General features: G+C 35.8%; 1 protein-coding gene across 14 annotated transcripts in view; it reads right to left on the reverse strand.

Annotated features, from left to right (window-relative positions):
- The window catches only part of ALMS1 (ALMS1 centrosome and basal body associated protein), a 229,282-nt gene that overhangs the window by 178,136 nt on the left and 36,021 nt on the right, over nt 1-15,125 (reverse strand). For 9 of the 14 annotated variants that reach the window (XR_008522357.2, XR_008522360.1, XR_008522358.1 and 6 more), the window contains 5 exons: nt 13,748-13,865; nt 11,819-12,291; nt 11,168-11,320; nt 10,162-10,262; nt 4,422-4,515 (listed from right to left, as the gene is read on the reverse strand). Coding sequence is in view for 11 of the 14 variants with exons in the window: in XM_054548053.2 (XP_054404028.1) it covers nt 4,422-4,515; nt 10,162-10,262; nt 11,168-11,320; nt 11,819-12,291; nt 13,748-13,865 (939 nt within the window). In the remaining 3 variants the exon portion in view is untranslated. Of the gene's footprint in view, nt 1-4,421; nt 4,586-10,161; nt 10,263-11,167; nt 11,321-11,818; nt 12,292-13,747; nt 13,866-15,125 lie in introns of those variants that run through there. The other 5 variants (XM_009237176.4, XM_002811888.6, XM_054548058.2 and 2 more) reach the window with 4 other exon arrangements.

The following is a 15,125-nucleotide window of genomic DNA, read 5'->3' on the forward strand; positions in this document are numbered from 1 at the left end:
AAGGCTGAAAAGTACAGTAACTGAAGTGAAAAATTCACTAGAGGCTCAACAGTAGATATGGACAGACAGAAGAAAAAAATTAGCAAACATCAAGATAAATGAATAGAGACTACGCAAACTGAAGAAAAGAAAGAAGAAAGAAAAACAAAGGCTTAGAGATCAGTGAGACAAGATTAGGGGTGCTGATATATGTGGACTGTGATGCAAGAGATGATAACTGGGCAAAAAAGAGAAAGAAGCAGAAAAAAATCCTCAAAGAAATGATGGCTGAAAACTTCCCAAATTAGACAAAAGATATTAACTATACATCTGACAAGTTCAGTGAGCTCAAAGTAGAATAAACACAGAGATTGACAGAGAGACATATCATAATCAAGATACTGAAAGTGAAAGACAAAGAGTGTATCTTGGAAGCAACAAGAGAAAACAAATTACATACAAGAGAACATGAATAAGATAATAGCTGACTTCTCATCCAAAACTATGAAAGCCAGAAGATAGTGAAGAGACATATTCAAAGTGCTGAAAAGAAAAAGACTGTCAACCAAGAATTCCAAGCCCAGCAAAACTATCTTTCAAAAAGATGAAATAAAAACATGCCAGATACACAAAAACAGGGAACTTGCAGATCCACCTTACAAGAAATAATATAGAAAGTTCCAAAGGCTGAAAAACAAGTAACACCAGATAGTAGTAACATTTTCATAACAAAACAAATAGTGCTAGTAAAAATAATTACATCAGTAACTACAAAAAGACATGCTTCATTTCCTGTATTCTGTTAACTGATTTTAAAAGCAATTTGAAAATATATAAAGCAGGCTGGCATGGTGGCTCACACGTGTAATCCCAGCACTTTGGGAGGCCAAGGTGGGAGGACTGCTTGAGCCCAGGAGTTCAAGACTAATAACATAGTGAGATCCCATCTCTACCAAAAAAATTTTTTGAAAAATTAGCTCAGTGTAGTGGTACACACCTGTGGGCCTCACGACAGAGGAGGCTGAGGCAGGAGGATCACTTGAGCTCAGGTTAGAGTGAGCTATGATCATGCCACTGCAATCCAACCTGGGCAACAGAGCAAGTCCCTGACTTAAAAAAAACAAAACACAAAAAACAAAAAATAATTAAAGGCATTTATATATGTGTGTGAGTAGTATGTATAACAATAATAGCACCAAAAAAAAAAAAGAGGGAATAGAGCTATATGGGAGTAAAGTTTCTGTATAACACTAAAATTAAGTTAGTATAAATTAAATCAGAAGTATATTCTGATAAGATAAATATTATAAGCCCGAGTAATTACTAAGAATATAACTTAAAAAAAAACTACCTAGAAAATCATTTTAAAAATTAAACTGAAAGTGTCATACTAGAAAATATTCACTTCATGCAATAATAAGAGGAACCGAGAAAAGACACAAGACACATGAAAAACCAAATGTAAGCCAGAAAATGTGAATCCAATCACATCAATAATTACATTAAATGCAAACATTAAATAATCACATCACAAGGCAAAAATAATTAGATCGAATTTTAAAATTAAAAACTCAAGATTTAACTATATGCTCTTTACAGCAGATACATCTTTTATTAAAAAAATACAAATAGGTTGAAAGTAGAGGGATTTTAAAAGATAAACCATACAAACAGCAACCATAAGAGCTGAAGTGTCTATTCTAACCTAAGACAAAACAGACTTTAAAACAAAAAAAAAGTTACTCAAAATAAGGAGGAACAATTTATAACAATTAAAAGGTCAATTCTAATTAGTCAGGCATGGTGGCACACGCCTATAGTCCCAGCTACTCAGAAGGCTGAGGCATGAGAGTTGCTGGAACCCAGAAGGCGGAGGTTGCAGTGAGCCACCCACTGCATTTCAGCCTGGGCAACAGAACAAGACTCTGTCTCCAAAAAAAGGTCAATTCATCAGGAATATATAACAATTATAAACATATATGGATCTAACATCATAATGTCAAAATATGTGAAGCAAATCTGAGAGAAAAAAAGGGAGAAATAGACAATTAAAAAGAGTTGAAGACTTCAATACCCTTCTTTTGAAAATGGAGAAAACAGCTAGTCAGAAGCCCACAAGGAAACAGAAGATTTGAACACCTAAACCCACTAGAGCTGAGAGACATCTATAGAACACACCACCTAACAACAGCAGAATACACATTCTTCGCAAGTACAAACTGTACATTCTACAGAATAAACTACATGCTAAAACATAAAACAAGCCTCAATAAAACTTAAAAAGACAGAAATCATACAAAGTATGTTTTCCAACAAAAATTGAATCAGGTGAAACATAATAACAGAAGGAAATTAAACAACACATTCCTACATAACCAAATGGTAAATGTAGAAAAATCACAATGTAAACCAGAAAATAAGTTTAGATGAACTAAAACAAAAATATAACAAACCAAAACTTAGGACATGCAGCTAACACAGTGCTTAGGAATTTATCAATTTGTATACATACTTGTAATAATAATAAGAAAGAGCTTAAATCAATAATCTAACTGTCCACCTTAAAAAACAGAATAAAAGCACAAACTAAACCCAACGCAAATGGAAGGAAGGAAAAATAATGACTAGAATGAAAATAAATGAAACAAAAATCAGAAAAGAAAAATAAAGATTAGAAAAAATAAACCAGTTTATTTGAAAAAATCAGCAAAATTGACAAAATTTAACTAGATTCACCAAAGGGAGAACAAAAGAAGGGGAAAACTGAAGTTACTAAAATCAGGAATGAAAGAGAGGGCATTGTAACTAACCTTACTGAAATGAAAGAGATTACATGGGAATATTATGAACAGATATATGTAAACAGCCTAGCTAAATGGACAAATTCTATTTAAGCACAAATTGCAAAAGCTGATTCATGAAAAATATAAAATCTAAATAGACTTATGGCAAGGAAAGAGATGAAATTAGTAATTTTAAAACTTCCTACAAAAAACAGCCCAGGTAGTTTCACAGTAAATTCTATTCAAAAACAATCAATACCAATCCTTTCCAAACTCTTCCAAGTGATCCTCCCACCTCAGCCTCCCAAAGTACTGAGATTACAAGCATAAGACACTGAACCTGACCCAAAATTTTATTTACTCCAGTAATTTTTATTCAATTTCTACCATCCAATCCCAGGGCTATTTAATGGATTTCATCACCCTTCAAACTGATCCTCATTTAAATGTACTTATTCAATCTGACCAAAATTACCTATTCTTCTAGTGCTCTCAGTAACTTATTCCCACCTCATCTAATCAACTTCATAAATCTCTGGTCCTTTTATTTTCTCCTAGAATAACAACTCTTCTGGCTTCTCTTTCCCTATGTAGGCTGAAACCAATAGGTGATCAACTCTTCTCTCTTTGACTGCTATCCTTCTACCATACCCATTCAATGTATTCCTGAACCAAGGATCAATACTGTAATTCATCATCTCCATTCCTGAGTGTTAGCAGGAAAAACAAATCAGAGATTCTATACAGGCTGACAATATTATAAAATCATTATCACTAACCTGAGCTGACTTCTCAGAATTGCCCTCCAATCCTTTTACTTTCCCTTGGTCAGCTCCATCTCAAATTCACTTCAACATAAACTGTAAGTCTTCACCAAACCACTCTCCTCAAAGCCTCTAACCTAATTTCACCACTACTCACCTCCCTCAGCAGATAATCTTGCTTTTACCTCAAAATTGATTTCTCTCAATTTCCTCTCTACAAACTTATTTGCATACACTCTTGTCATCTTGGACTCAATCAATTCCTTTTTCCCTTCAAGTCACACAAAGGAATAAACAGATTCTAACATCAGACTCCTCCACATAATTCAGTTCTAAACACTGTCATGTAGATTGTGATGAAAAACCAAGTGATTCCTCTAATAAAAGATCAGGGGATTTGTGATGGTCTGAATGTTTGTGTCCCCCCTGAAAAGTATAGGTTGAAATCCTAATCCCCAAGGTGAAGAAATTAAGGATGTAAGGCTTTTGGAAAATAATTAGATCATGAGGACACGGGCCTCATGTTTGGGATTAGTGCCCATTATAAAAAACGACTCCAGAGAGACCCCTTGCCCCTTCCACCACGGGAAGGCACAGAGGAACATGTCATCTATGACAAACAGGCCCTCACAAGACACTGAATCTCCCAGCACTTGATCTTGGAACCAGCCTCTAGAACTGCAAGAAACAAATTTCTGTTGTTTATAAGCCACACTTCAAGTACTAAGATATTTTTGTAATAGCAGTCTGAAGAGACTAAGACAGGATTTGTAAACACATCTAATCTGAAGTATAATTATTATAGATATTAAAAAATAAAAAATTCGACCTAACAAGATATTTTTTCACAAGGTATTCGTAAGTAGGACATTTACTATCTCCTTTTTCTACGTACCTGCTTTTAAATGTTTAGGAGCCTTTGGCACAGTGTCAGGAGACATTCTCAACATTCTGAGATCTGAAGAGTGATATTCCGACTCTCTTGTTGGCTTATGTGGAACAAATGAAGGCAATAAAAATGAAAAAAGACTCATTAATGCCCAGATTAGAATGACCCACCTATGAAGAAACGAAAAAAATAAGATATTAATTTCAAACTTCATCTGCTAAAAATAATCCCTCATTTTTACAAAGATGAACACTGAGAAGTTACACTAGTTACTTAAGATCATAATCTCAAATCTTCTGAATTCATATATAGGTCATATTTTGTTGGGTCAACTCTAGAAGACTAAATCATCCTGAGGGCTTAGAAATCTGTCCATATAAAATATTATAGATAGTATGCTTAGAAGTGTTCTGTTACTCAGAAGTTTGCTCCTTATGATCATCGCAGAATTTGAACCATGGGATTATTCTTGACAAGCTCAGGTATTTCTTTTTAAGGTAGACAGGTGCACTGTGGGCAAGAAAGAGTAAGAAAGAAAAAGAAAACAGGAATATTTTCTAGAAACTCACAAATGTTTAGAAGAAAAATGAGAGTATCAAAGAACTATAACTGTGATCAGTTACCAACAAGCATAAGTCCTCAAACTTCTTAAAACAAAAGTAGTGGAGACTATAAATTGGTAGTGAAGTAAAGGTTAACTGCTCAAAAAGAAGTTCCTAACGTTTCATCAGGTCACAAGTCCTTGCTAGAAGAGAAATTAGAAACCAATATTGGCGACATTAATACCTAAACATGTACAACTTTTCACCAAATTCACAGTGCACCCTCACATAAAAATATATATCATTTTTAGGTTGTCTTTATTTCCCTAAAAAGATTCTTTCAGTCACATCTTCTCAAGATGAAGTCTAAAAATGTACATAAGCATGAATTTTTCTATCCTCTTTCATCAATTTTTCATTGTGTAGTAATGAACAGTCTTAGGAAGCCGTGTGAAGTGTGGAAATGAATATTCCATATCTATTTCTACATCTACATCTACTGCCCAAACAGGTTTCTCTACTTTTCAACTGGTGAAGATTTTGTACCCATCAAGGAACATTTGACAATGCCTGGAAACATTTTTTGCTGTCATAACTTGTGAGGGGAGGGGATGTTACTAGTATCTAGCGAATAGAGGCCAGGGATGGATGCTGCAAAACATCCTACAATACGCAGAAAACACGCCTCCCACCATAACAAAGAATTATCCAACTCAAGATGATAATGCTGCTAAGAAGCCCTGCTCTCCACATGGCACAAAGTTCTTAGTTTTCAATTACCTCACTCCTACAGGAAACTTCTTTGAAGTACAGCCTATATATATACACATATATACATACACATAAATATACATAAATATATACGCATATATATAATATGCAGTCATGCATCACTTAATGATGTGGATATGTTCTGAGAAATGTGCTGTTAGGCAATTTTGTTGTTGTGCAAACATCACAGAGTGACTTACACAAACCTACAACTGTGTAGCCTACTACACACCTAGGCTATATGGTCTAGCCTACTGCTTCCAGGATACAAACCTATCAGCACGTTACTGTTCTAAATACTGTAGGCAACTGTAACACAATGGCATTTGTGTATCTAAACATATCTAAACATAGGAAAGGTACAGTAAAAATACAGTATTTTAATCTTATGGGACTACCATCATATATGCAGTCTGTCATTAACTGAAATATTATGTGGCATGACCATATATAATATATAGACACTTGTGAGAGAGAGTGTGTGTTTATAGTTTATAGCAGTTTTTCTTCTACAGCTTTCAAACACAGAAATAAAGAAATTTTTATTACAAGCTTGACGTCAAAAAAATTTCATTATGTTAAAGTTTCAAAATATAGAACTATTAAAGTAGGTAATACCGGCCAGGCACGGTGGCTCACGCCTGTAATCCCAGCACTTTGGGAAGCCGAGGCGGGCGGATCACGAAGTCAGGAGATCGAGACCATCCTGGCTAACATGGTGAAACCCCATCTCTACTAAAAATACAAAAAATTAGCCAGGCATGGGGGCGGGCACCTGTAGTCCAAGCTACTCAGGAGGCTGAGGCAGGAGAATGGCATGAACCCGGGAGGCAGAGCTTGCAGTGAGCTGAGACCGTACCACTGCACTCCAGCCTGGGCGACAGTGGGAGATTCCATCTCAAAAAAAAAAAAAAAGTAGGTAATACAAAAGAAAATGTAAAATGAAAAATATGAGAAGTATTTATTTAAGAAATCAGCAGATCTTCATTGCTAATTGAAAATGGAAAGAACCAGGAGAAAAAGAAATCAAGATTAGTTTATCTTCCCAATGTTTAATCAATAATGAAGAAAGAATGAAAGATGACCAAGAAACCAGAAAAATACTAATACCTTTCATAAAAACTCAGGAACTCTACAAGTCAGTCTAATTTTAGGAAAAACATGAGTTATTCTGCTATAGGGCAAGTTGAATTTGGGGTGATGACAATGTTCACAAGAAAACAGGCAAAATAAATCAGACAAATATTAGGGTATAAAAACAGGTGATAACCATCCACACAGAGACAGGCAACTAGGTCCCCAAAGGTGGGGGGGTATGAAGGGGAGAGAAAAGAAATCTAAGGCTTAAATCTTAAATAATTTTTAGAGTTAAATGGCTAAAACAAGAGGTACTAAAACAGCATATTAGGCCAGGCATGGTGGCTCACGCCTGTAACCCCAGCACTTTGGGAGACTGAGGCAGGTGGATCACCTGAGGTCAGGAGTTCAAGACTAGCCTGTCCAATATGGTGAAACCCCATCTCTACTAAAAAGACAAAAAATTAGCCAGGCATGGTGGCAGGCACCTGTAATCCCAGCTACCTGGGAGGCTGCAGCAGGAGAACTGCTTAAACCCACGAGACGGAGGTTGCAGTGGGCTGAGATCGTGCCATTGCACTCCAGCCTGGATGACAAGAGCGAAACTCTGTCTCAAAAAAAAAAAAAAAAAAGCATATTAATTATGTGCTGCTACCAAGAACAAGGAGAAAGAAAAACAAAATAATGATAGAAAGTAGGAAACCACCAGAGACTCTAGTAGTCTAGTTTCAGCAAAGTGAAGAGAACCAACCAGGCACTATATAAATGCTATATAACTTACCCCATTTAATAGTACGATGTATGAGGTTGATTATTACTATTCCTATTTCCTTATGCAGATCAGGAAAGTGATCCTCCACAGTCATTTGCTCAAGACACAAGGCTAACAAAGTAACTGAACTGGATTTTGACTCAAAATCTCTACGTTCTTTTCACAGTTCCAAGCTGCATCATACATACGCAGATACCCAAATAATCATTTATGATGAGTAGATATAAAAGTGAACCAAGTAAGTATGAATGACTCTTCCGTGACACAGATGAGGAGCATAAGGAAGAAACCAAGGGGTAAGCAAGCCCCTGAAAGCAAGCTAAGCCATGCAGAAAAAGTACTACCACATGTGGCTCCTTGCTTTTCTGATATTGACATTAAATAACTCCTAGATCTAAGACTAAGACAGACAGAGCTACAACTTAAAGACAATATAGGGAATGATAGCATCTTCCTTAGATTGAAAGAATAATATTTCAGGCTATATTTTAAGGACAGATTAAAATTTGGAGCAGTGGCCAAAGCTAGTCTCTGCACATTAACTGAACCTATATATCTTTATTTTTAAAATACATTTTATCTACATGAAAGGTTGATGTAAGCCACAAAAGTAGTATTAAAAATTTAGAACACTTTAAAAGTTGTTACTTTGTTTCTCATTGTTATTGAACTCAACTTTAGGCAATCTCCTTCAAAACCTCTACTCTTGCCAAAATAATGCAAAATCTTAACCTTAGTTTCACCAAGAATAGTTAAAAGGTGGGGGGAGGGGGGACAGTTTATGGTATGGTGGTTAAGTACATAGATATGGTTAGTTTCAAATACTGGTTCCCCTAATTGCTGAATAATTATGAGCAAGTTCCTAAATCCTCTAAGTGTCAATTGTAAAATAGGAATGATAATAATCTCTAACAATTCTATTTGATAGGATTGACAGAGGACAAAAATGAATTGATACATACATGTAACCTCTTAGCATAGTACTTGAGCACAAAGTGTTAACTATCATTTTCATCCCCGCTGTTATCAGATTAAAATTAAAGAATGCCTAGTTTAGAATACTGAAGAATTCTGTTAAAAAAATTTTAATAAATGTAATAAATTATAAATAAAAGTTCATCATAATATCTTTGTTCATTTTCTACCAACAATCTGAACCTAAAGGTCTAAATGTGGTTGTAACCCAAACTAATAGAGCTTTACAAAAACATACCAATCTTATACATAGGAAAACAGGAAAAGAGAAGTAACATTAAGTACATCACTATTTTATCTAACTGTATTTAATGAATAACAGGATATAAGGCTATATCACAAGGAAGTAGGGCCCACCTTGGGACTTACAGTACCAGACAACAAAAGAGGATATTTATTCCATGGGACCAGAGGAACATTAATGCCAAGGGATCCAAGGATCCAAGCAAATAAAAGCCTTCTATAAAAGAATGACACAGGGAGGGGAACATCACACACCAGGGCCCGTCGCAGGGTAGGGGATTAGGGGAGGGATAGCATTAGGAGAAATAGCTAATGTAGATGACAGGTTGATGGGTGCAGCAAACCACCATGGCACATGTATACCTATGTAACAAACCTGCACGTTCTGCACATGTGCCCCAGAACTTAATTAAAAAAAAAAAAAGGCTGACATAAAATTTTTATGACACCCTAGAGTTGCCAGTTTCTAGTACACACACACAATGGTAATAATGATATAAATAGAGAGAGGGAAGAGGCATGTATACACATTAGTGTTTTGCTCATTTGGGAAGGAGATACTTCCCTTTGAAGAGACACTAGCCAGTTTGGACGTTAAGCACTTCATTATCCTTCCTGGTCAAACATGGGTCTTATAATTTTCAAGACATCTCTGAAGTCAAGTCTTTCAAGAGCTTCTAAACAGAAATACTTAAATATTCCAGGGACTGTTTCAAGGCTTGTGCATTGAAGACCAGAGGGAAACATTCAAAGTACAAGCTTTTGAATGTTCCCATGAATAAGCCTAATCTTAACACTGTCTAAAGACTCTTGCTGGCACAACTAGAAAGAGTTAGGCTGCCTCAATATGAAAGGCCTGGAGCCCCATGGCATGGCCTTTTCCAAGACACCACAGAACTAAGTCATACAGTCTACGAAACATAAACATTTCTTTTATACCAACCTCTAATGGAAAATATTCCTGGATATCAGATAAAGAACAGGTACAAGTTACAAGCTGGTACTAAAGGATATAATTTTTCAAATAAAATATTTTCAAATAAAATTTGAAAATTTTTCAAATAAAATATTCCTCTCCCCACCCAGAAAAAAATGTCAAATAGAAAAACTTACAGGCTTTTCAAAATTGCTTTCCTTCTCAGATGGTAGTTGTAAAGTAGGCTGCCAGTGCAGGGAGCTGTCATGCATCTCTAGATCATCATGAAATTTCTCTAAAACTGCTAGCTCAATGTACTCACCAGTCAAATGACATTGGTCATGTACCCAGGAAACAGTAAAAAGCAAAATAAAAACAAACAATACCATTTCCTGAAACAATAATGAAAAAGGCCATGTTTCTTACAACTATCATTTTATTGTGTCTCACCTTTCTTTGTAGTTCAGCAACTCTTTCACTGCATACAACAGCGTTTTCATTTAGGCCATCCAGAGTAATGACGTCAGACTCAGCCTTCCCCTGCAGGCCCTCTACAAAATAGGAGTCATTTTGCATAATTGTATGTATAGTAAAACCAGGCTCAGCTCCCACAGACCAAGGAATTTCACCTTGGCCTATATCAGCTTTCAGCAATGTCTCTTGGGTGACTGCAATTAATGATGCATCACTGGTCAATGGTAAAAGCACCTTGTGACTTTGCATCACATGCCACCAAGTTTGCTGAAAAGCTGCTTCCTACAGCTGCAGGTGGACCTTTAATGGCATTTCTACAGTTAACTTCCTTACCCAAATTAAAGTTTGAGTAATCTGCAACTTCTTCAAAGGTTGGCTGCTTTAAATCTTATAAAACCAAAGAATCTTAAGTTAATACTTTCACATGATAAATAACATCTGAAGTTCCTACCTTCTCTGCAAGGTCAAGAGAAGGAACAGACTTTATCTTCCCAAAGGGAAGAAATGGTTCATTGCTTATATCACACTGAAATAAAGCTGACTGTGTTTTGCCAAGACCAACAGCCTGGTTGTAAGATTTTTCACTCAAAGAAGCAGATGACTTAAGCTCTGGAATAACACAAAGTGGCTTAACAAACATTTCCTGAAGAGCATTAGCGGGTGATTTTAAATTTGGATGCCAGTATAGGAAGCTATCATTATCACCCTTTTTATGCAACAATGGTTTTGAGGCTGCTGGTTCAAACACCCCAGGAGTAGACTGATAGCATGGATGTTTAAGCCTATCAAATAAAGAGTTTTCATCATTATAATTTAATGGAGAAAGATCTGGATTTTTTGGCTCTCTCTCGGCTGTCATCTGTTAAATATTTATTGATGTCAGCTTGGATTTCATTTACTGTACTCTCTTTCTTAGAAGGCTCAATAGAGGCAATAACTGCCTCAAAGGCTATATTTTCAGTAGCATCAATATTTTTCTCACCAAAAAGAGAAGTTTCCTTTTGGTTTCTTTCCTCTTGAAAATACAGTTGTTCTGATGTCTCATCCAAGTTGGATATAACAGTCTGAAGAAGACCACCAGAAGCCTCCATTTTAGAGGTATCATGTCCCCTGGAGAGTACATGTGCTTCTGAAACTTTTACAGAATTATCAGGAGCTATAACATTCCTAATATACTGTATTTCTAAGAATCTGAGTTGCACTTCTAAAGATACTAAATTATTTCTAGTCTCCGTTAGTTCAAAACATTGAGATGATTCTTTCTGTAAACCTTCTTCATTTCTTTCATAACCCTCCAAAGAATCCATCTTTTGTTCCACCTCAATCTCAGCTGGAGCCCTTAAATAAACATTCTCAAAATAATGACTATCAGAAGTCAAGGGAATCCCTTTTCCTCTTCTGTCCAACAAACAACACAAGAAAGAATATGACATTTTATGATGATGATGAGCAGCAACTTCACGTGGAAAGGAAACACAGTCCTTACGGATTACACACGTTTCTGGGTGGTGCAAAGTTCCCTCTTTGTTCCATGGCACATAGGAAAAGGGGACACTAAAATTGTTACTTCCCTTGGGAATTTTATTTTTATCAATTGTGTCAGATGAATCTGAAAAAGAATCAGGGTACTTACTGGTTAAATATGTTTCTGCCTGCTTAGATGAATCTTCCTGTGTCCAATACTGCCCATATGAACAAGCAGCATCAAAATGGTCACTTCTTGTAGTAGCTATGTTTTCATCAGTTATGTCAGATGAAGTTGCAACTGAAACTTGATCTTTATCAGCTAAATTGTTTTCAGGCCGCTGTGTATCTTTTCGTGTCTTCCATGACATATATGAACAAAGATCATCATAACTATCACAGTCTTTGGGAGTTTTCAGTTCATCAACAGATGAAATAGTCTCTTCATTATTCCCTTGTTCAGAAGGTAAAAAAGGGCACTGAGACCCAACAGCTGTGCTGCCTATAAGCGGGTGCTGAGATACACTGAAGCAACTGCTTGCTAAGTCTGAAGCTACTTCTGCAGTAGCCTGGAATAAAGCTTCACTAACTTCCGATGGTCGAGAAGACCATTCAGTATCTTCAGACTTATCAGGAATTCCCCTGAAAATATATAGTTAAAAATAAATAAATAAATAATACATTAAAAACATTTAATTTTTAAGTACTAACAAAAATACATATGTCACTGAAATCGTTTATTCGAAAAGTGTATTGAAAAACACAGCTCTCCTAATTTCAGACTCTTTTAAGATGGCTCATGACTGAACAAAGCAAATTCTTTGTAACCAAAAGGTGAACTACCACCCTATAACCCTGATATTATCTCAGACTTCTCCTAAAACAATAGACACAGAATGTGATTTTCATAATGATGCCTACCATGATTTTTCATTTAACCTGCATTAACTTTTTTACTAGTCGTCATTTATTATGCTCTTGAAACCATGCAAGGCAAGGCACAGTGGCTCACACCTATGATCCTAGCACTTTGGGAGGCTGAGGCAGGAGGATCACCTAAAGCCAGGAGTTCAAGACAAGCCTTGGCAATATGGCAAGACCCTATCTCTACAAAAAAATTAAAAATTGGCTGGGCATGGTGGCACATGCTTGTAGTACTAGCTACTGTGGAGGCTAAGGCAGGAGGATTGCTTGAGCCCAGAAGTTAGAGGTCACAGTGAGCCATGATAGCACCACTGCACTCCAGCCTGGGCAACAGAGCAAGACTCCATCTGAAAAAAAAAAGCAAACAAACAAAAAGAGAAAGAGAAAGAAACCACTCAAGAAGTGATCTATTCCCAAAAACATAACAGTAACTTAATCATTAGTTGATGATCTAATGTGTACAGATCACTTTTCATAAAAGTGATATAAGGTAAATATATAGTATAAGGACAGAGGTTACTTTTTACTTTCTAAACATCTATAGTTTTTAATTTAAGGTGGGTTTTCTTTTCAGTTCTAAAAGAAGAAAACATATTCTTGAATAATTCCAAATATGTTTTGAAAATTCCAGACTTTTCTCCCATTATGACTATTCTAAAGGACATGAATTTGGAGTATCTGTTAATTTGGATATGTCTGCTCATAAAAATCTTCTTACTTCATATTGACACCTCCTGTAAGGTAAGGAGAGCTAACTAGTCTCATTCAGTAACAGCTGAACAAAAGGAGAGTGCCAAACAAGTTAGTGGACAAGAAATAAATGCTTTTTGCAGAATAAGGGTGAGAGGGAGGAGAGAGATGATAGGCAGCAGATGGGGAGGTTTATAAGAAGGAAAATCCAGTGTGTCTTCTAAATTAAAATATGCCTGAAATGCCTGAATATATTAGGAATTATTTTTAAATAAACTACTGTCATCTGGTTCATCTCTACGCATATGTTACTCTGCCAAATTAATATGCATCAAGTCTTAGTACAGGACTTTGTTACCTTCAGAGTGTGTCCTAAGAGTATCTAAGCCCCACCTCAAAGTCCCACCTTAGCCTGAAGTCACCAATATTAGTAACAACATAGAACAAGAAATGAGAAAGGTTACATGCAAATAAATCATCCTACCTCAGAGGTGCAAAACTTAGTTCACTTTGATGAAATAAAGAATCAGGAGCAAATTCTTGGTCTTGTGTCAAACAGGTCAGCAAAGGCAAATCAGGAGAAGCAAAGCTATCTTGTATGACTGTAAAGTTTCAAATATTAAATGCTGAGTAATGCTGAAAATTGATTATTTAGTTACGTATATAATACTTTAAAGCACCTACATATGCTGCCATATGGAGAATTCTACAAGCATTAGAATAATAATATAAAAGCAACAGCAGTAGCAGCTACCATTTATTGAGAGTCTGACAAGGTCCAGGTGCTTAACACACAATATTTCATTTAATCCTCATGACAACCTTGAAAGATAGGTATTATTATATATATCTTATAGGTGAGGAAACATGATTACAAAACTTACAAAGCATTAAGTAACTCGTCCACATTCAAGTAGCTGAAATGCCAGAGTGAGATTTGAACCCAAGCATTTCAACTTTTAGCAAACGCTCTTAACTATTATGAGTGTTTCTTCCCATCTTACATAATACAGACTACACCCGTTATGTCAAAGCATAGCACAGGAGCTCCTGGGCCCTAAGACACTCTTAGGGGGTACCTAGTGTCAAAATTTTATTCAAAATAATATTAAGATATCATATGCCTTATTCACTCCCATTCTCTCAAAAAAATACAGTGACATTTTCCAGAAGCTACAGAATGTATGATACAGCAACAGATTGAATACAGAAACAGACATGAGAGTCTTGCTATCTTCTATTATGTCAGACATTATAGAATTGTTTAAGTAAAACATGGCCATACTTCTAAACATTTTTGTATTGGAAAAGTTATTTTTTATAAAATATGTACTTTTTCAATGAATTAATAAATACATTTTAAATGTTTCAGTTTTCATTTCTAATGTGGGAAATAACAATAACCCAAATAAACAAAAGCTCTTTGGAGTTGTCAGTGATTTTTAAAAGTGTAAAAGAATCCTGTTACCCAAAAAGTTTGAACTGCTGCTTTAATGAAAAAAAAAAAAAAAAATTCTTGTGATTTCCTGAATGTTGACTTAAATCATTCTTATTTTAATCAGTATACTTTCTTGATTTCAGAATGCCTGTAACACTGTGTACAAAGTGAGGACTCCTCTCTCACACTACTGTTCCCCCTGAAATTACTGCAAATCTAGAGTTCACAGAGCTCACCATGTTGTCATCTGTCCTTTACTTAGTCAAAACACACACTGTCACTGCTTATATACCCTGCATACCTTCCATATAATTAATCACCCTCTTGTTTTAATCTTTAGTCTATCCACTTCCCATCTAAATTGTCAACTCTGTGTCTACTTTATCCATAGCTATATCCTCAGTGCCTAGCAAAGTACCTGCTA

Source organism: Pongo abelii, chromosome 12, assembly GCF_028885655.2.
Source record: "Pongo abelii isolate AG06213 chromosome 12, NHGRI_mPonAbe1-v2.0_pri, whole genome shotgun sequence".
In the NCBI taxonomy this organism is placed as follows: Eukaryota; Metazoa; Chordata; class Mammalia; order Primates; family Hominidae; genus Pongo; species Pongo abelii.